We start from the raw sequence: 21467 nt of genomic DNA on the forward strand, positions 1-21467 counted from the left end.
AGCAGGAACCGGTCTGTATGTGGGATCTGAACCCTCGGAGGGAGCGCTGCCGCACTCCCAAGCGGCGCACTGTAGCAGTGCGCCACCGGGCCGGCCCAACTTGGCATCTTTTAAGGAAGGAAAAAAATAGGATAAAATAAAATTAACCTTTTTTTTTGTATAATGAAGATAGTCTGAAATATTTTAAGAGCCCTTTGTACTAGGCTCAAAGAAAGTAAAACTCATGGTTTCTATGACTGATTTAGATGTGGGTATCTTTATGTGTAAGTTGAAGTTTAAGATTATTTGAAGACCAGCCTGTAACCTGTAAGTATACATAATAAAAATAAAACAAAAAGGCCACTTTAATAGAATGACATCAAAGTCAAGTCAGAATAGAGTTGTTCAGAGAAGCCTTCTTAGAAAATGTATTTTGTTCTGGAGGCTGTGAGAACTTGGAGAGCTGAGAAAGGAACAGTTGACAGGAGGTGAAAAAGGCTACATAAAAGGCAAAATGTTTTCTTTAAAAATATAGGTCACAAGGAGGCCAGCCGATACGAGGACTGGTGAGATTATGAGAGAGAATGGAGTTAGTCATTTAAAGAAGCAAAAACAGAAAGCAGATTTTTCAGATTCAGAAATTCAGATAATCATTTTATGGTGTTAGACAGTATAGAAACTGAATATTCTTATGAACAACATACAGTTATATTGAGTTACCTTTTAGGTAGGAAGGGGAAGGGGAGGATGAGAAATTCCCGATACTTCAGACAGTTAAACTGTTATTTGCCTCTCTGAAATGTTATTCAGTCATTAAAATGAAGGCCAGAATTCACTGCCTCCTTAGTGATAATTTTAAACTCCTTACTAAAGAGGTTTTCACTTATTACCAAAGTGTGAGGAAAGAGAAAATTTGGTAGAAAGAAAAGTTCAGAGACCATTTTCTGGCAAAATATTTCTGCTGAAACAGTAACTTCAGAAATCACAGCATCATATCTCAATTATCTCACCCTTTTGTTTTGCAGTTATGTTTATTTGTGCTCTTTGTTCTGACATTCTAGCATGTGTTCATGGGTTTTCTTTTTCTCTTCCCAAGCATCATCCTAAGGACAGCTTAATTAAGAGTCCAGAGTAGAAGTCAGAGCTCTTTTATTCGAGTCAAGTTTTTGTTTTTTCCCTCTAAAACTAACTAAAACTAAACACTTAAGGAACACTTATTATGTATCAGGCTGTTGCTAGGCATTTTTACATAAGTTTATTAAATTTATTTCTCACAATGCCTCTGTGAAAGAGGCATTATTATTATTAGCCCCTTTTATAGATGAGAAAACTGAGTCTGATACAGTGCCTTGCCTTAAGTCTTAGTGTTAAATAAAGCTGGGTTTCAAATTCAATTCTTATGACATTGAATATAGGCTCTTCCTTACATCATTTCCTTGCTGGGGGAATGTGACTGCCATTCCGAGTATATCATGCTACCAGTAGGTCATTTAGCCAGTTTCATTTTGTCCTAAGTTATTAAGTATATTTATTAGGAATATTTAAATGCCAGTGCATTTCCAGGATAGACTCTAAATTGTGCAGTGGGACTGATTTCACCCAAGCCAATGTTGTTAAGATTTGCTATTATTAAATAATGTCTAGACCCTATACATACCTATTTTGTGAAATTATCAATCTGCTTTTTTTTTTTCTAACTCGGCATTATTTAGGAACAGTATATTAAAAATCTAAATGTTTAGCTAAGCTACTGGGATTATGACTTAGCTCAATTTGTAAGAAGCAAAATGGAGTTGGTCAGCAGATTTGATGGTCTGTTTAAAGAGTCTATGATGTTCTGTAGAAAGGGATCTGAGCGAGACATTTTAGCTAATGAATCAAAATCAGATATGTGGTCATTATTGCCTGATTATTACTCCATCTGCTCTGCACTAACGTGAAAATCAATTACTGTGTCTCTTTCCCACTGACAGCGTATGTTGATCGGGCTGGCAAGAGATCTTCGAGGGATTGCCTTTGCACTGAACACAAAGACCAGCTACGCCATGCTGTTTGACTGGATGTATCCTTATTACACTGTGACAATACCAGCTCTGTGCACAGAGGGATGCCAGGCCCCTCACTTTCGTTTAATAGTATGGCACAGTAGGGAAGAGGAAACAAAGCTAAATGAACTAATGTGTAATCAGCTAAAAATTACAGCACAGTGGCAGTAGTGCAGATAACTGAGCATAGCATTTGGAGACCCAGCTCAGAAAGGTCACTTTTTTGGTGTCATTTAATATTGACAATTTAAAAATCACTTCCCCCAAATGGTTGTTTATGTTAGGGTTGCAGGGATAATCTGGTGAACATATTTACTTGGGATCAGTGAATCCTACCATTTGGCATTTTCAAGGAGATTTGAATGTCTACTCCATCTCAATTAGCAGGGCTCAGAAGGTCACTTTATCTCTTTGAGGCTTAACTCATCATGGTACAGTTTTTCATCATCATGAAAATATTAATGGACACGAAAAGGGGGAAATAAGTGTCAGGATTTGTCATTTGGTACAAAATTTGAATTTACCTTTGCCAAGGCTTAATACAGACAGAGGAAAAAAGTCTCCCACAGAAATGCTTCATCGTTTAAGAGTAAAAACAGCATGGACCTCGTTGTCAGACAGATGAGGCTTGAAATCCCAGCTCTTCATTTACTGTGTAAACTTTGGCAAGTCATTTTACTTCTCTGAGTCTCATTTTTTTCATCTGAAAAAGGAGACAATGCAATAGCATAGTTTATTGTGACCATTAAAATAGGATAATACATTTTGTATAATGTCTGGCACATATTCAGTAGTCATAAATGGTTATTATTAATACTGTTTTAATAGTATTATACAAATCATCTTTGATCCTAACAGGAAGTGACAATTTATGTGTCATATAAGTGTAATATAATGGTTTTATGCCTTTTAATACATGAAACCATCAGAGCATATAAGAAAAATTCTATAGTCGTAAAGCTAATTTACTTTTTAAGTTATAGTGTTTCTCAATTGCTTTGTTCAAACCCTTCTTATCCAAACTTCCCTCATAAATTAAATTACAAAAAAACTTCTTAAAGGCAATCTTCAACTACTGTGCCACAGTTGTGGCCAAAAACATAAGTAACAGGTCATCTAAGCATGCTTTAGGGAGAACTCTACACTTTATAAAAAATTTTAAACATTAATTTGAATACTGACAATTTTAGTGACTGTTAAACACACTTCATCAGATTTATGTACCCTAAGAAGGATTAGAGATAAGATTTTTCTGTGTCATTGAGGAATCATGCACATGCTGTATTTATATCAACATGTAATGTACATGTTCAGAGATTGTAAATTTTAACATGGAAAGTCTTATAATTCTTTTAGCTATGACTGGTAAACTGGAATTAAATATGACCTTTTTATTTTTCTAAACATAAATAGCAATTCCCAAAGTCAAAACTTTCATGTATTTGAAAAAATCATAAAAATCTAGTTTGGGCACTTTGAAATTGAAGATGATCTTGGAACCAAGCTATAACTCTAGGCTGTCTAGCGACTAACATTTCATGTTTTCCTCTTCAGTTTTAACAAAGAGTCAAGGTCACAAACTTTCCCCTCAGTGCCAAAGAATAAAAATATCTGCCATAGTTGTTACTGCCCCAAATTTCTAGAAGACATTGTAATTTAAGTTTTTAATTGTCTGTTTTCTATTTTCTTATTTAGCTCCTTCTTTTTGGCACCTATCTGAAATGAAACTTTTGTCCACCAGATGGCAGAAAATAGCAAACAGAAAATCTTGGGACTTAATGTTTTGTTTTGAACTAGAAACCATTGTCTCCTCCATTTGACCATAGATGTTGAAGTTTATTAAGGTCAGGGGCAGAGGACAAAGTGTTGGTTGTGCAGGAAGCTGTGTTAGATTGCCAAATAGGGTGGTTTGGTACTGGCCTTACTTATAATAATTGAGTTTCAGTAGCAAATCAGCTTCCTTGGGAAAAGGCCAAAGGCTTTTCATAATTGTATTGACAACAAAATGAATATGATAAATGGTGTTCATTCAGCTGAGACAAGATTTATAGTTTTCCTTTGGGCAAGGGATGAAGAGCAAATATTTATAATAATAGTTAAATTTGTTTAAAAGTTACATTATTTGATAATTCAAAAAGCTTTATTAAAATATTTTGAAATACTTTAAGCAGTTTCAGGTGATAAAGTACAGGTTATTTTCAAAGTATTCGAGTAATGCAAAAATGAATAAGTGTATGATAAAAAAAGCGTGGATATGAAAGTCATTCATTCTTCCTGAAATATTGATATGTCAAACCTTCAGTGATGATTCCCACATTACTGCTGGGGAAAGTATATTTGTCTTTTATCCATATAAATATGTGTTCTTTAATTTGTTATACAATCTTCAGCATGCAGAAGAAACATCCTATAAGAGCACATGTCATCTTAAAGTCAGAATGCATTTTATTTATGGTGATTATTTGATAAAATGCTATTTTAGTGGTTAGCTATTTAATTCAAAAACATTTCTGTAAACACTGACTGCATTAACTGCTACACCAACGAAATTGCTTATCACTCTGTCCTTCCAAAACTAAATTGCCTGAAATGACAGAGCAACCATCTTGATAAATTGTTTCCATGACTGGAGAATTGAAGGAGGACATCAATATACTTCTTTGCCTCTGTTGTGGTAACACAGCAAAGAAAAAACACTTTATCTTGCAGTGTATTTAACCACCTTGTTTAAACTTTTCCCTGATCATACTTACACTGAAGTATCAAAAATCCAGAGGGAAGTTGGGGGGAGCAGGGAAGGATTGTTTATGACATTATTTCTTCACACTTTGTCTTGTTTTTACCCCCCAAAGTGCAACATATCCAAATTTATAGGATGCAGGGCTCATGCAGTGCTTAGAGGAAAATTTATACTTGTAAACACCTATATTAAAAGTAAGAAAAATCTCAAATAAGAAATGTAAACTTGTACTTTAAGAAAATAGAAAAGAAGAAAGCAAATATAAGTAGAAAGTAACAAAGATTACAAAAGGGAATTAAAAAACAGTAGAGAAAATCAACAAAACCAAAAGTTGATTCTTTAAAAAGATGAGCAAAATTTACAAATCTTTATCTAGACTAAGCAAGAAAAAAAGAAGACCAAGAAATAAAGCAGGGTCATTATTGTATTGTCATTACGGTTTTTTGTGATAGTAAAATTCAGTTTCATTCTCTTTCTCATTTGCATTTTTGTTCTACCAGTGGGTTTTGTTCTTTCTTGTGTATTCAAGGTAGTGATTATTGTTTTTTGGATTCCAGATGCAGGACTTCCTTGAGGATTTCTTGAAGGGCTGGTCTTGTGGTGATAAACTCCTGCAGTTTTTGTTTGTCTGGAAAATATGCTGTTTCTCCCTCATTTCTGAAGGATAGCCTTGATGGGTATAGTATGCTTGGCTGGCAGTTTTTTCTTTCAGTTTTTTGAATGTATCACCCTATTTTCTTCTGGCCTGTAGAGTTTCTGTTGAGAAGTCTACTGTTAATCTGATAGGGGCTCCCTTATAGGTGACTTGATGCTTTTCTCTTGCTTCTTTTAAGATTCTTTCTTTGTCTTTGAACTTTGCCAGTTGGCATATAATGTGTCTTGGAGATGATCTTTTTGGGTTGAATCTGTTTGGGCATCTTTGAGCCTCCCAGATGTGAAGGTCCATGTCTCTCCCTATACCTGGGAAATTTTCTGTTATTATTTCGGTGAATATATTTTTCATGCAATTTCCTTTCTCTTCTCCTTCTGGAATACCCATGATTCAAATGTTTTTGTCTGCCTGGGTTATTTAGAAAAGACTGTCTTCAAGGTCAGAAATTCTTTCATCTGCTTGTTCTAGCCTGCTGTTTAAGCTCTTGGTTGTGTTTTTTATTTTGTTGAGTGAATCCTTCAGTTCTATGAGTTCTGCTACATTCTTTTTAAAGGTATTAATCTCTTTTTAAATTTCTTCCTCCATATCCTGGATTTTTTTTCTTATTTCATTATGTTGTCTAACTGAGTTTTCTCACATCTCAGTGAGTTTCCTTAAGATTGTTGGCTGGAATTCCTTTTCAGTCATTTCAGCGGTTTTCTGCTTTATTGGGTCTGGTATTTGAGAATTACTGTATCCTTTTGGTGATGTAATATTTTCTTGGGTTTTCATATTTCTACTATCTCTACGTTGATGCCTGGTCATCTGGTAGAGCAGTTTTTTCTTCTATTATTTTGGAATAGGCTTTGAGGAAAGAGATGTCCTCTTCTTTTTCTGGTCTCCACTGGTGACTCTCCTTGTGTCAGTGCAGTTGAGTGTCTGGCAGGCCACCTGCATGGTAACTATGGCTACTGCTGTGGCATCTGCTACTTTTGCGGCAGCTGTGGCTGTGGCAGTGGCTGTGGTGGGCCACCCATGTGGAAGTGGTGTTTTCAGTGTGCTCCTTGCCTGCTTCCCAGCGGGGGTTGCTGCACTTGGCTCCTGCCTAGGACCCCAGACACACTCTCTTGCCTGCTTTTCGACAGAGCTGGCTGCCCTTGGCTCCTGCTGAGGACCCCGGGCATGCTTTCTTGCCTGCTTCCAGGTAGAGGGGGCTGCCCTTGGCACGCTTAGTCTTTTGTCATAATCTGAGTTTTGAGTCCACTGTTTTTCACTCAGGCTGTCAGTACTGTTTATTAATATACATAACACGTTATACAAAGAAAAGGCAAGACAATCAAATATGTAGAAGAGTGCAAACTTTGGAATAGTACTTCAATCCAGTCCTAGCATCACCGTTTAAAAACCTGAAGGTTACTTAATGTTTCAGAATCCCAGTTTTCTCTTCCGTAAAGTAGTATTAATGATACCTATCTCACAGGTGTGTTATAAGAAGTTTTGTGATTCTGTGATTATGTAAAAGTGTCTATACACTGTTTGGCACAAAGTAAATACTCCATTACTGTTGTTAGTTCCTTTTCCTAATACGGAATGAAACAAAGGAATCTCACTTTCTTATTCAGCAGATTGGGCTAAGGATTATGCTAGGTTTCATGAGGGTTATAGATTGCTCAGACACAAATCCTACCCCAAATAGAGTCAATTAGATAGCTATATAAATGGCTATAATAAAATATAGCAAGTGGTGAGTGCCATAATAAAGATACAGATAAAAGAGTGATTGCATTTAGCTGGGAAATCAGGAAGGGCTCTGTTAAGATGAAGATATTGCCCTGTGTCTTACCAAATAAGTAGAACTGGACCATGTGGAAATAGGAAGAAGGACAGGTTTTCCGTTGGCCTAAGCATCAGGTTTAGGAAAGGAGTAGTGGAGAAGATGTTTTGTTGTAGATAGATACCACTTATTTTATGGTTGGGAATGTAGGCTGTCTGGGACTCTCAAGTATTGGGCTTAAGAATGCAGACCCTTTTTCCATAGATAGTATAAAGAAATTGATGGTTTTGATTAAGTAACAAAATCAGAATTGTATTTCAAGAAGAAAGTAATTGGCAATATCATGTTGAATAAACAAAAATAAGAAAGGAAGTAAACTTGAAAAATCACTGTTTGTTCAGCCAGGCACAAGGAATACAAGAATGAGTAAAACAGATTGCTCTTTAGAAGCTCATAATCTGGAGGATTACAAATAACTAATAAACAATGAAATATCAGTGTGTTATAACAAAGATGCATGCAAAGGGCCATATGAACATATATGAGAAAAAGATAGGTGTATTGGGCTAAGTATGCCAAGAAGAAAGCAAAATAATATATGGGACGTGTTACAAGTAAGAGCAAATCACTTGTAGCCAAGAAAGTACGTATAGCTTTGGAGAGCAATTTATAAAATTGCCATTGTATACTAAACATAGAAACAATGTGGGTATCCTTCTTTTCTTTTTAAGTGGGACTAATTTTCAGAAAGTGTTTTTTTTTTGGCCTGTAAATTCTTTAACAGGCTGAATAAAGGTATCCAACATATCTTCCTGTCCTTCAGAAGGCTATTGAACGGTGGTATGGAGAGCCAGCATGTACAACTCCCATCTTAAAACTTATGGCAGAACTGATGCAAAATAGGTAAGCAGTGTCATACAGAGTGGAAAAACTACCATTGGTAGCAATCTCCAAAGGTCAGACTTTCCTGCCTGGTGTGTGTATATTTAAGGCTTAACAAGAGTTCAAGAACCAAAACTTAAGATGATCAGTGAAAACAATAGAATTAGAGACTTAAAGCTGAGAGCTTTGGGGAGAAAGAGGTATGGTTAACTTCAGTGTATATGGGGATTATTACATATGGAAAAAAATTAAAAGACTATAGCCACCATTATTTAAAATATTCAAAGTCACAAAATGGAGGGAGGGCAGCTATTTTAACTATTTCACTGCTTAACTGTAATTCTTTAAAATTTTAAAGAAGGAAAGAAGTTTAGAGGTCTTTGAGTTGAAATGCTTCATTTTATGGATAAGGAAGCTGAGTCCCAAAGCAATTCTTGGGCACAGAGTTGTTTGCCTCAGGGGCTCTGGGTATTGACTTCTAAGTTATGCTTCTTCCTTTATGCCAAGATGAATGTATTTGGATGATTTATGCACTCACAATTGTCATTGAAATAGCAACTACAACACTTCACAGAAATTGCCTGGTTGACCTAATAATTTGCATAGAGCAGTAGAGATTGAAATACTCTGCATATAAATATTAATGAAGATGTATCTGAAAGAGAAAAACTGTAATAAGCTAATTGTGTTTATCTCTTTAAAGTGTGTCATTTTGGATATGGGTTAGCACCAATTACCTGTCACTTAACTATCCAGTTTTAGCAATTTCTCTTTGTAAACTATGTGTTGGAAGGGAGATACCAAACAGGGAAGGAGTATGGGATGCAGCTCTGATTTTATCTCTGGTGCTGAGTTTTTTACAACAATAATTTAAAACTTTTACTATAAAATGAGGTGGAAAAGACCTGGCAAATAAATGTGAGTAGTGTTCTTTTGAAAGCTGTATTAAAAGAAGGATAGCTTTGTATTTTATATTAGAAATTTAGTTTGTTTTAAGTTTATATTCCAATTTTTAACCAGATAATTGATATTATATATTACTGATATAACGTTTAATACTAAAGAAGAAAAAAATCATTGCATTGTGTAAAGTATTTTATGTCTGCCATAGGCAGATAATTCATATGTAGCACAATTGTCCTAAGAACTACGTAGTAAAAATCTGTTATCTCAGAAAATATGTTATCTTATCTTATCTGTATTTCTCTAGAATCTAATGGGAATTTTATATATATATATATATATATATATATATGTATGTATTTATTTATTTCCTTTAACTAGGAACTTTATGCCAGCAATTAAATGTTCGTAATATAAGGATACTTCAAAAAGTTTGTGGAAAAATGGAATTAAAAGATAATACAAATCTTTCTGTGAATTTTTTGAAGTACCCTTGTAATATTTCTAATAAGTTATAATTGTATAAAGTCCTGTAAACAGGACTTTACCAATGTCTTTGCCTTTAGGTATTTTTTTTGCTAATCCTTTTATAAAATATGCCATTATTTCTTGAAAGCACAACAATAAGGCATATTAGGGCCAACTAAAGCTAAGGTCATATTAAAAAAGCAAATATTACGTCAAGATAACATGTCAGTCTTTGACCTGGTTCATACTGTTTCGCCACCTGTTAGGAACCAGGGAAATAGAATTGTTCTCCGTGAACTTCTAGAATTTGTTTTTCTTTACTTAAGCTATATGCAGTGGAAACTATAATCTGTAGGGTAATTTAATGTGTCTGAAATATGCGTGAAATATCACATGACTCATTATGCATAAGTGCAGTATTAAAGGTACCTGGATTCCCTATATATTACATTAGAATTTGTTTTTAAAATGTGTATTAGGCACTATAGGAGATCTCAAATGTAAATATATATCTATCCAAGTATTCTATAAACTTACACATATATACCTGGGTTTTTTTTTATTATTATTATCAAGCAACCACTTTGCATGAAAGGAGAAGGGGCAAGAGATCTGTGAAATAGGATGTCAGGATATTGTTTTAATAGATAAAAAATGAACTCTTTGAATCAGCAAATAAATGAAAATAACTCTTCTTTATTTTTCTACTATATAACGAAAAAATTAGCATACATTTTTTATCAACAGTTGTTGAATGGCACTTTAAGGGGTAATTGTACTGCTGCTCCTTCTAATAAATGAAAATGCTGGACATTTTAAACCTGTATTTGGTTTCTTTGTCTGCACACATGTTCTAATTTTTTGCTATATTTCTTAGATCCCAGCGTTTGAATTTTGATGTATCATCTCCTAATGGAATTCTTCTCTTCAGAGAAGCTAGTAAAATGATTTGCACTTATGGTGAGTACCGTTTTCTATATTTGCCTCTGCAATATAACTTTATCTCTTTGGAGGAAAGAAAGATGTTGGTTATTTTCTTCTTTTGAACCTTCATATCTGTATGAATTTGTGAAGCGGGTAATAGAAGTGCAGAAAGCCAGGTAGCTATCATATTGGCATCAGAAGTAAGCGGTATGCCTTTCACCACAAATCATGCCTGACCAACTTGATGAATTTCTTTTGGATAAAATTGCAGTGTCAGTTGGTAAAGGGAAATACACTAGATAGAATTTTGAAAAGTTATAGCACATTCAAAATTGTTCAAAGTCAAATCAGGGAGTTCGCTATCTTGGGTCGAGGAATGCTTAGACCAATATGTCACCGAATTTGAGGGAAATGTCCTTGTAAAGAGCAGTAAATATTTTATTTCAGGGAACTTATTGTACCCCTAGAAGCAGAATTCTGCAGTAAAGATGGTCCTATTCAATTACAGTCCAAAAATTTTAAAATTTGGTTAGTAATTTGGACCTTAACTACCATAAACCCTAATACCTGCCAATTCTGACAACTTCATTAATGAAATTCTGTACTCTCTGAAACTTTTATATAGACAGGGAATGGGGATAAATAGGATGGATAAGACTCTTCTATAAACTAATTTAGTACACACTTACTGAATGTCAACTATGAGCTGAGATCTGTGCAATGCACTTCTACACAAGAGATGTTTCCCTGTGTCCTCTCTTTGTCATCTTTTTTGCCTTACTTTTCCAAATCAGCAGCCAACTCTAATTATATTTGGCCTCAAAAATTGCCTGTGATTCTCATATTTCTTTTTGAGTACCTAGAAACAGATTTTACAAAATTTTGTAAAGCCTCTTTATTTTTGACTCTGTGTGTCTGTGTACATGAGTGTGTAGGAAAAACCATTAAATGCATATTACTTTTTAAAAAGTAAAAGTCTGTTAAAAAATCAGAAAAACATGTATTTTAAATTGTTTTTACTTCAGTTTAGAACACATTCTGGGGCTCTGATCTGTATACATTGTAGGCCTCCATTAAAAATGCTTAGTTTTAATTGCACATTTGATTTATAGAGCTTGAGATAGTAAGTGTATGGAAACTACAGAAAGTACCTATTTAAGACAGTAAACTCGCACACTCTTATTTTCGTCTGTACCAGTAACTGCATTGCCACAACTTTTGCATCTGTTTGAAAACAGACACATTAAAATCGTTTAAAGTAGAAACACTTTGCCTCCTAAAGGTAAAAATGTACCCCTTTTAAAATATTCTATATATGGTTTCCTTACTTTCATAGTATATCTAATTCCTTTCAATGTTTTATCATACTGAGATACATATATGGGCCTTTTTCCAAAAACAGCATGGTATTTTTTAAAAATCACAGTTTTTGGAAATTAAAAGGTCTGAGTACTAATCCTAGTTCGAATTCTTGTCAACTCCATGACCTTCAGCTGAGACACTATACCTCTTTGTGCCTAGTTTTCTCGTATATAAAATTAGGCATAATAAATACCCTACTGACCTACCTACCTAGTTAGGATCAGGGGGGTTAACTGAGCTACTCTGGATGAAGGGCCCTGCATGGGGGGTAACACAGAAGAGGTACTCATTGACTGTGCCTATCCTTGATCTAAAGTCTTTCTCTTATACTCACCAAGTCAATTTTCTTTGGACAGGGGTTCACTGACCCATGTAGCTTTTTCATTCAGGGATATCCTGCTTGGACCACACTGTCTTGCTTCCTTCGGCCTGTAGCCAGTGCTGAGTTTCTATTTCCTCACTTTTTTAAAGGAAATAAACAGTGCATGTATAAGAATTCCTTAGTAATCAATAGAGCCTTTACTATACAAATATTAGATTCCTGTTACCAGTCACAAATTTTATGTTTCCTGCTCCTTTCTCTGGGTTGTTTCTTGCATTAAATGTATTTTTTTTCTTTTGGGGCTTATTCAGTATTGCAAGTTTGTTAACAGCAATGACCTCTTCCTCTTCCAGTATCATTGGCTCTCTAGAACTGAATATATGTCCAGCAAGTGACACTGAAAGGGAATCACATAGAATACAATGCCAAATCTATGGGTTTCAAATGCTATCCATTCCCCCTATGGGGGGGGAGATGCACTGCAGCAAGAGTTAAGAAAGATACCTATCTGAGGATTACATTGGAAGAGGAGTCAGAGGAGACAGAAGGGAAGGGAGAGGAAAAGTGAGGTGGAAATAGAATGAGAAAAAACCTTGAAAGCATTTTTGAGAAGAAAAGCCAGTAAGGAATTTTCTTACCCTGAAGAAAGACTAGGAGGTTAGAGTAATGCTCTGCTCCTCAATTTAAACTAACAATAATGGTAGCATTAATTTTTTAAATCAGCTCTATGGTCCTATGTTAGACCATTTATCATATATTACCCTGTTGAGTCCTCAAGGTAGGTATAGTTACATGTCACTCACTGGTTATGCAACCTTGGTTATGTTGCTTAGCTGCTCTTGCTTTAGTTTCTTATTAAACTGGGAAAACAATACCTACTTCATAAGATGGTTTGCAGTGTGGATTCAGTTAGATGGTATATGGAAAGCCCTTAGACTAGATAGCTACTATGGTTATTGCTATGAAGAAATTGAAGTTCATAGAGTTTAGGAAATTTGCCAAGTATTAACGCTGGCAAGTAGTTGAATTGGAATTTCATTCAAAGTCGGTATGACTTCAGACAGTAGTCATATTCCTTACTGCCTCTTGAGTTGCCACAGGAAGATTGTATCTTGGATGTTTATGATGAAGCACTGCTTTTTAAAGTATTTTAAAAATTTCTATGCCCAAACTTAAGGGAAATCAAAGGTTCAGTGATTTCTACCCATAAACTTAAGTGAAACCAAAGGTTCAATGGAAAAATGTTCTTCAACTGTCAACAGTGACTTTGATGCATACTTTACTTAGAGTAATAGAAAAATGTCTCTCTACCTCCACTGGTTCCCATGCCGACACCCATCAGCCAAGCTGATTTGTCTGTCTTTACTGTGCGTGACTGTTTTATTACCTATGCTTTTGCCTCTGGAGATTCTAATATGCTCATTGGAGGAAGATTATGTGGTTGCTATCTAGGAGTCTGGAAGATGAGAGAAAGAGTGACTGGAAGGACACAGAAGAGCCAGCATTCTTTATTTCTTTGGTAAGCCAAGGTGAAGGAAGAAGCCCGTAGAGGAAAGAGGCCAGAATATTCTCTGATCCCTTCTGTCCCCATCTTCACTGGGCTTCTTCTCTGCTCACCTCTCATGGGCAGTATTTAGGAAGTCAATAATTAGGGCAGTGCAGAGGGAGAAGGACTGATTTCCAAATGCACCTGATTTGTTATATATTTTGTAGAATACCTCCACCTTGCTGCTGTATGAGACCGGCAGAAAAATAATACTTTTGATATGCTGTTTTATTTATCTACATTCTGTCATGATATACTTTGATGTAAGTTTTTAATTTTGCTTCAGCTCTCAGCTGCTGTTGCTGTTACAGCTCAGGGTCAGCAATGAGGTTAGCCACAGTAGCACAAAACAATTTCCTGTTTGTACAACCCAGGTAACATTTGGATGAGGATTAAATTTTACCACATTTTCTACTAGCCCAAGCCCATTATTTCTAATGAGTCTTAAATTGCTTCAACAACTTGTATTTCAAAACTTAATGCTGTGATCCATGCAGACTAAGAAACTTAATAAAAGAAATTTCTTTCTTAAATTTTTGGTTAAAATGTTGCATGCAGTGTAATAAATGTTATTACTTTGGAAACCTACATCTCAGTTTTAAGAACTGGGTGTTTTTTATGCTCAATTTCCATTTGTCTAATCTTTTCTTCCCTTTGCCTCTGGGTACTGGTATCTTTAGTGACATCTGTTGGTTGAAGAGTGCACAGAAGTGAGAAATAGTGATTGTTTTCATAAGACTAGCCAAAATAAAACTGCTTTTATTCCTTCTTTAGGTACTTGATTTAAGAAAGTTCAATGTGTGGAAATCTAAACTTTAAAAATGGATAAAACAAGCTATGATTATTCACTGTACATAAGAATTTACATCAGGGTTCTTTTAAGCAGTATATGCTCCAGGTGCATTTAAGGTATAACATACACAAATTGAATTTGTAAAGTGCAGTACAAGCGACTGGTACTCATTGTGACGTAGATGACAGACCAGAGGTTTTCACACTGGGTTTTGCAGAGCCCTGGAGGTCTGTGAAAGTGCCACAGAGGCCCTCCAGATGAGGGAAGGGAGGAGGGGACCCTCCTCACTTTAACCAGAACCACCCAGCTATATCGTTACACTAGATTTGTTTGTAAAGGTGTTACCTGTTAAGAAATTTTTTTCAAGAACTTGAACATTGCTGGCATGTACTATTAGATGTGTTGTAAGATTGGAGGATTATGATTGTATACTTAAATTAAAATGATTACAAGAAGATAGCTGAAGAATTGATTGGTCTTGAAAGAACTAGAGACTTAATAAGATATCACCAAGAAATAACAGTTCTTAAAAGCAGATTATCCAGGAACCATGGATATGGCCCTTAAGTCTTATCAGCAGCTTGGTTGGGGACATACAACAAAATAGCAAAGAGTAAAGCTTACAAAAATCTTGTAGAGGCAGTGGAATGATCAATACCTTGAGGGTCCCAAAGCCAGGATCAGGTGGCTTACAAAAGCAAGGCCTTAACGAATACATTCCACATTGAATTCGGGAAGCTGCTGATCTTGGAGAACACCCTTTCATCATCACATGTCTTGGGCTTGATCTCTGTACACACAGGCAAAAAAAAAAAAAAAAAATTGCTGAGTAAGTGAGGTGATAGCTGAAGTGCTTTGGTTTCAATGGTTTCCTTCATCCATGCAGCCAACAGTTATTGAGCTTTTTTTTTTTTTTTTTTTTTTTGTCTTTTTTCATGACTGGTAAGGGGATCGCAACCCTTGGTGTGGTGTCGCCCACACCGCGCTCAGTCAGTGAGCGCACCGGCCATCCCCATATAGGATCCGAACCCGCGGCGGGAGCACTGCTGCACTCCCAGCGCCGCACTCTCCCGAGTGCGCCACGGGCTCGGCCCTTTAATCATACTTAGCATTTACTATGTGTTTGATGCTATTCTTATTTATCTTCTTTATTTATCTTTATTCTTTATTTATTTTTATTCTTTATTTATCTTCTTATCCCATTACAAGGGATAAGAAGATAAATAAAACATGGGCCGGCCTGGTGGCGCACTGGATAGTGCGCCGCTTGGGAAGCGCGGCGGCGCTCCCGCCCGAGGGTTCGGATCCCACATACAGACCGGTTCCCGCTCACTGGCTGAGCGAGGCGCGGGAGCGGCGCCAAGGGTTGCGATCCCGTTGCCGGTCCCCGGTCCGGTGCCGGGGCAGCACTGAGGGTTGCGATCCGTTGCCGGACACGGAAAAAGACAAAAAGACAAAAAAAAAAAAAGAAGATAAATAAAACATACCAGAAAAAATCATTCTTAAGTTCCCTTAAGAACTTGAGTTCACACAAGTAAACAAAGAATTATGACGCATTGTGCTCCATGTTATGTTCAAGAAGTATGCAGAGTGCTATGGGAGCCCAGAAGAGATTTCTAACTGAAACTGGGATGTCAAAGAAGGCAGGATTTCTTCAAAGATTAAGAACAGGACCCAGAAGTTTGAGAAGGGCATTTAAAACAGAGAATAGTTTTAACAAAGCACATAAATATAAAATGGCATGGTCTATTAGGAAATTGAAGGGATTTCAAAATTGCTGGAGACTAAAGCAAATGTTAGGGAGTTCTAGGCAATAAAGATAGAGAGAAGGGGACCAGTTTTGAGGTAACTTCTGGGTCATAGTAAGGAATTACAACTTTATCCTTAAGGAATACTTAAGGAAAATACTGAATGGTTTTAAACAAAGTAGTACAATCATACTTGTGTTTTTGAAAAACCACTTTGATTAGTGGTATGGTAGGTGCATTTTCTGATGCAAAGCTAAAAGAGAAAGGGACAGAGTTAGTCATTTAAATTAACATACAGTGTTAGGAATAATTTATGTTTCCTCTCCCTTCCCTATGTTAACATGATTACCTCCTTCATGATAATATGATTTTATAAAATTTCTATTATCACATAAAGGAAAGTATACCAGTTCTTGGGAATTTATAGAATCACACTTACTCTTTTGTACTAAATACAACTCCAAGAACATATAAGCGTACTTCAAAAAGTTCATGGAAAAATGGAATTATAAGATAACACAAATCTTTCCATGAACTTCTTGAAGTACTCTCAAACACGAGCCTTGCCATCTTCAAACAATAGTTTTATTTTTCCTTTTATTTGGTCTCAGACAGGAATTGCCCCCACTGAATTCTGTTACAGGCATACGAGATCATTCAGGAAGTGGTTGTATCTGAGACTACATAATCCAAAGAACTAGGTTCTGTTGGCAGCTACCAGCTAACAGTTGTGCATTTAGTTAAAATTGCTTTCAACTAATGAGGAAAAAATGTAATGATTACAAAATAAACTATGTTAGTTTTAAATACGGGGAATTAGTTCATTTTTTTCTATTTTCTTTTAGTTATTTGGTATGGCTCCATGGAAAAGTGAGAACCATAAAAATGTCCATACCCTTTGTAAATCCATGTTTCTGTTTTTCTTCTAAAGATATAATCCAAAGATACAGGACAGCTAACTACATAAATATCTTTGATGTAACATCATTCATAATTGTGAAAAATTGGAAAACAAGCAAAATACTTTCTGTAGCAAAATGCTTTAGAAGATGTATCAGTTCAATGGAATGATTTGCAACCATTAAAAATTATGTTTTAAATGTTTTCACTTATTTGTGGGAGCAAAAAATAAATAAAGAAAGAAACAAATGAAGGGTGGGGGGCGGGAAGAAGACACAGCAATCACAACAATTCCTTGAACTTGTTAAGACAAGTGAACAGATATGAGGTAGTGCAGGGGGAGGGGAGAGAGGGAGGAGGGAAAGAGGAACGGGTAAAGAGACATGAAAATCAACTACAATGTATATTGAGAAGTTAAAATTTTTAAAAAGTAAAAATGTTTTAAGATTACCTAGCTTATGGAAAATACTTATACATAATACCATGTAAAAGTAGAATTCAAATTTTGTCCATGCTGTCAGTGTAAAACTTCTGTATACATCATGACAATTGAAAGAAAATGCAGAAAAATTCAAATTGTTTTATATATTGGGGTTGTGAATTAATGTTTTTTAAAATATTTTGATCTCCACTAATGTACTAATAAGATAATCTGTGCAAAATCTTCTATTCATAAAAGGGAACGAATGAAACATACTTAAATTTATAATTAAATTATTGGACAAAATTACTCTGAAACCTCTGAAACCAAATTAAATCTATGCTGAAATTTCATCTTCTCTGTCAGTATTGTTTACTGACCATAAAACTAGGGAAGGTATGTCACTCCAGCAACATGGAACCGCCATAAGCATACAGCCAAGCATCCATTTGTACTGCCAGATCTTTTTCTGTGATGTTTTTCTGTACCTATCATTTTCCTTATCTTTTTTTCCAAAATAGAAATAGAAATACCTTTTTTGTTAAATTGCTTTTTTCCTAATTATTAATATACACACTCATAGGGGGGGAATCCATCAGTATAGGCTGTAGAAAGTGGAAAGTGAAAATCCCCCAGTATCTCATCACCCAAAGATAACCATTGTTAATAATAGTTTACTGTGTGTATGCCCTTCCATACTTTTTATGTGTAAGTATACACATATTCATAAGTTTTTTATTTACATTATGGCCATTTTTCCATGTTAATATATATAAGTCTATCTCATCTTTTTATTTATTTATTTATTTATTTTTTCCTTTTTGTCTTTTTTCGTGACCGGTAACGGGATCGCAACCCTCGGTGTCACGCCCGCACCGCGCTCAACCAGTGAGCGGACCGGTCTCTATATGGGATCCGAACTCTCGGCGGGAGCGCCGCCGTGCTCCCAAGCGCCGCACTCTACCGAGTGTGCCACAGGGCCGGCCCTATCTCATCTTTTTAAATAGCTGCAAAGTATACCATTTTATGGTCATACTATGATTTATTATTCACCTTTACTGAATATCTAATTTTTCATTATCCTACGCAGTGTTTCAGTCAATTACTTTGTACATCCAGCTTTGTAAGCTTTATTTATTCATTGAAGGAATGTACATTGAGAACAGTAGGTACTCTTCCAGGCTCTTTGGATACATCAGTGGGCAAACCAAAAAAGAAATGACCTAGTATTTAGAAAGTAAGAAGTGCTATGAAATAAAAAGAGAGTAGATCAGGATAAGGGGCCTCTATGCACCTTGGAGTGGAGCAACAGGAACTCTCATTCACTGATGGTGGGAATGCAGAACGGTACAGCCACTTTAGAAGACAGTTTGGCAGTTTCTTACAAAAGTAAACATACTTTTACCGTATGATTCAGCAGTCACACTCCTTGGTATTTACCCCCAAAATTGAAAACTTATGTCCACACAAAAACCGGGACACAGATGTTTATAGCAGCTTTAATCATAACTGCTCAAATTTGCAAGCAACCAAATGTCCTTCAGTAGATATATGGATAAATATACTGTTACATTCCAGCAATGGAATATTATTTAGCACTAAAAAGCACTATCAAGTCATGAAAAGACATAGAGTAACCTTAAATGCCTATTACTAAGTGAAAGAAGACAATCTGAAAAGACTACATACTGTATGATTCTAACTTGATGACCTTCTGGAAAAGGCAAAACTATGGAGACAGTAAAAAGATCAGTGGTTGCCAGGGGTTAGGGGGAATGGAAGGATAAATAGGCAGAACACAGGATTTTTAGGGCAGTGGAACTCTGTGTTACTGTAATGGTGGAGACATATTATGCATTTACCCATAGAAAGTACACCACCAAGAGTGAACCCTAATGTAAACTATGAACTTTGGGAGCAATAATGGTGTTTCAGTGTAGGTTCATCAATTGTAACACATGTACCACTCTAGTGGGGGATTCGATAATGAGGGAGACTATGCATGTGTGGGAGCAGGAGCTATAGGAGAAATCTCTGTACCTTTCTCTCAATTTCGCTGTGATCCTAAAACTGCTTTAAAAAAGAAAAGTCTTAAAAAAATGTTCCAGGGATTAGAAACATGTTGCACTATTAGAGTGGTCGAGGTAGGCCTCATTGAGAAGATGACATTTGAGCAAAGAGTCATAGTAACTGAGGGAGTTAGTCATGTATCTTGGGGAAGAGTATTCCAGGCTAAGGGAACAGCAAGTTTTAGGGTCTTAAGGCAGGAGTGTATCAGGCATTTCTAAAGAACAGCAAGATCAGTAGCTGTAGCAGAGTGAACAAAAGGGAGGGTAATAAGAACAATGTTATGTAAGGCCAGTAGATCACTATCAGTACTTTGACTTTAACTTCAAGTAAAATCGAGACCCTTTAGAACATTTTGAGCAGAGGAATGACGTGATCTGACTTAAGTTTTAAAAAGATTACTCTGGCTGCCATATTAAGGATAGACTATAGGGAGGGGATTAAAGCTACAACAGGGAGATCAGATAAAACAATATTGCAATAATCCAGGCAAGTTTGGTATTGGCTTTGACCAGGGTGATAGAAGTGGGAATGGTGAAAATTGGTCAGATTCTAGATATATTTTGAAAGTAAAGCAAATCAGTTTTCTTGATGGATTGGATGAATGATATGAGAGAAAGAATGTAGTCAAGGGATTTTGTCATAAGCAACTGGAAAGATGGAGTTTTTTGTCATAAGCAAATGAGATGGTAAAGGCTGAGATCAGTGTGGGGGGATTAAAAGTTCCATTTCGGTCATACTGAGCTTGAGATGTTGATTAGACATCCAAGAGGAGATATTGAATATGGATTTGGATATGAGTCTGGAATTTGGAAAATAGGTGTAGGCTATTTGTTTCTCTACAAATATGGAAGTCATTGACTCTTAGATGGTATTTAAAGCTGCAAAATTAGGTGAGATCAGGTAGGTGTAGGGATGTAAATATAGAAGACTTAGGTTTGAGCCCTGGTGTACTCCAGAATTAGAAAGTAAGAGAGAAGAGGAGGAACTGGCAAAGGAGAGTGAGAAGGAGCAAACATTGAAGCAAGAGTAAATCAGGAGAGGTGATCACCTGTGTCAGAAGCTGCCAGTGAATTAAGTAAAATAAAGACTGAGAGTTGACCATTGCAGTTAGCAACAAAAGTTCATTAGTAACCTTGAAAAGAGCACTTTCAGTGGAGTAGACATAAAAGAGAATGAGAGGAGAAGAAATGAAGACAGTGAATTGAGTTTAGTACAAAGGGGAGCAGTATCTAGCAGGGGGAGTAAGGGCAAAGAGAAGGTTTTATGTTTTTGTTTTGGTTTTTGTTTTTTTTTAATGGAAGAGATAGCAGCATGATTTGTATTCTGATGAGAATGATCTAATAGCCGGGGGGAAAAAAAGATGACAGAGACAAGAAAGAGGAAAACTGTTGGTACTTTGTCCTTAAGCATATAAAAAAAGATGGAACCTAATTTTTTTTTTTTTTTTTTTTGCTTGTTTGTTTTTGGCAGTTGGCCAGTATACTGATCAAACCCTAGACCTTGGTGTTATCAGCACCACTTTCTAACCAACTGAGCTAACTGGCCAGCCCAAGATTGGAGCTAGTTGAACAGGTTCAGGGACTGGCTTTTACAGAAAAGTGTATGTGAGTACAGCTTCTAGTTGAAAGGTAGATATGGTAGTGAAAGTTTAGAATTAGAATATATTCCCAGAAGTGGATTTATATATTTTAAAAATTTTTCATAAATGTTACCAAATTGCTTTCTAGAATGGTTCTGTTAATTTTATATTCCCAACAATTTGCTTAATTCCCCACATCCTTATCAACACTGTATTGTTTTACTCTTTTTCAATCTGAAGGGGAAATACTATATTCCTTCCAGTCTTCACAGCTTAAATTCTGTCTCATACCATTTACATCCAGGGGCCCTGGCTGGTTTGCAGAGAGGCAAGAGTGGACTGAGTGAGCTGAAGTAAAGGAATGTCAGTGAGCTTGTGGT

General features: G+C 35.9%; 1 protein-coding gene across 2 annotated transcripts in view; it reads left to right on the plus strand.

The window, feature by feature from the left end:
- RANBP17 (RAN binding protein 17) overlaps positions 1–21467 on the plus strand; it is a 116370-nt gene that overhangs the window by 28778 nt on the left and 66125 nt on the right. For both annotated transcript variants that reach the window (XM_008577560.1, XM_008577561.1), the window contains exons 6-8: positions 1953–2041; positions 7965–8072; positions 10300–10382. In XM_008577560.1, coding sequence (XP_008575782.1) covers positions 1953–2041; positions 7965–8072; positions 10300–10382 — 280 coding nt within the window. The remainder of the gene's footprint in view (positions 1–1952; positions 2042–7964; positions 8073–10299; positions 10383–21467) is intronic.

This window comes from Galeopterus variegatus, unplaced genomic scaffold (assembly GCF_000696425.1).
Source record: "Galeopterus variegatus unplaced genomic scaffold, G_variegatus-3.0.2 Scaffold1540, whole genome shotgun sequence".
NCBI classification, from domain to species: domain Eukaryota; kingdom Metazoa; phylum Chordata; class Mammalia; order Dermoptera; family Cynocephalidae; genus Galeopterus; species Galeopterus variegatus.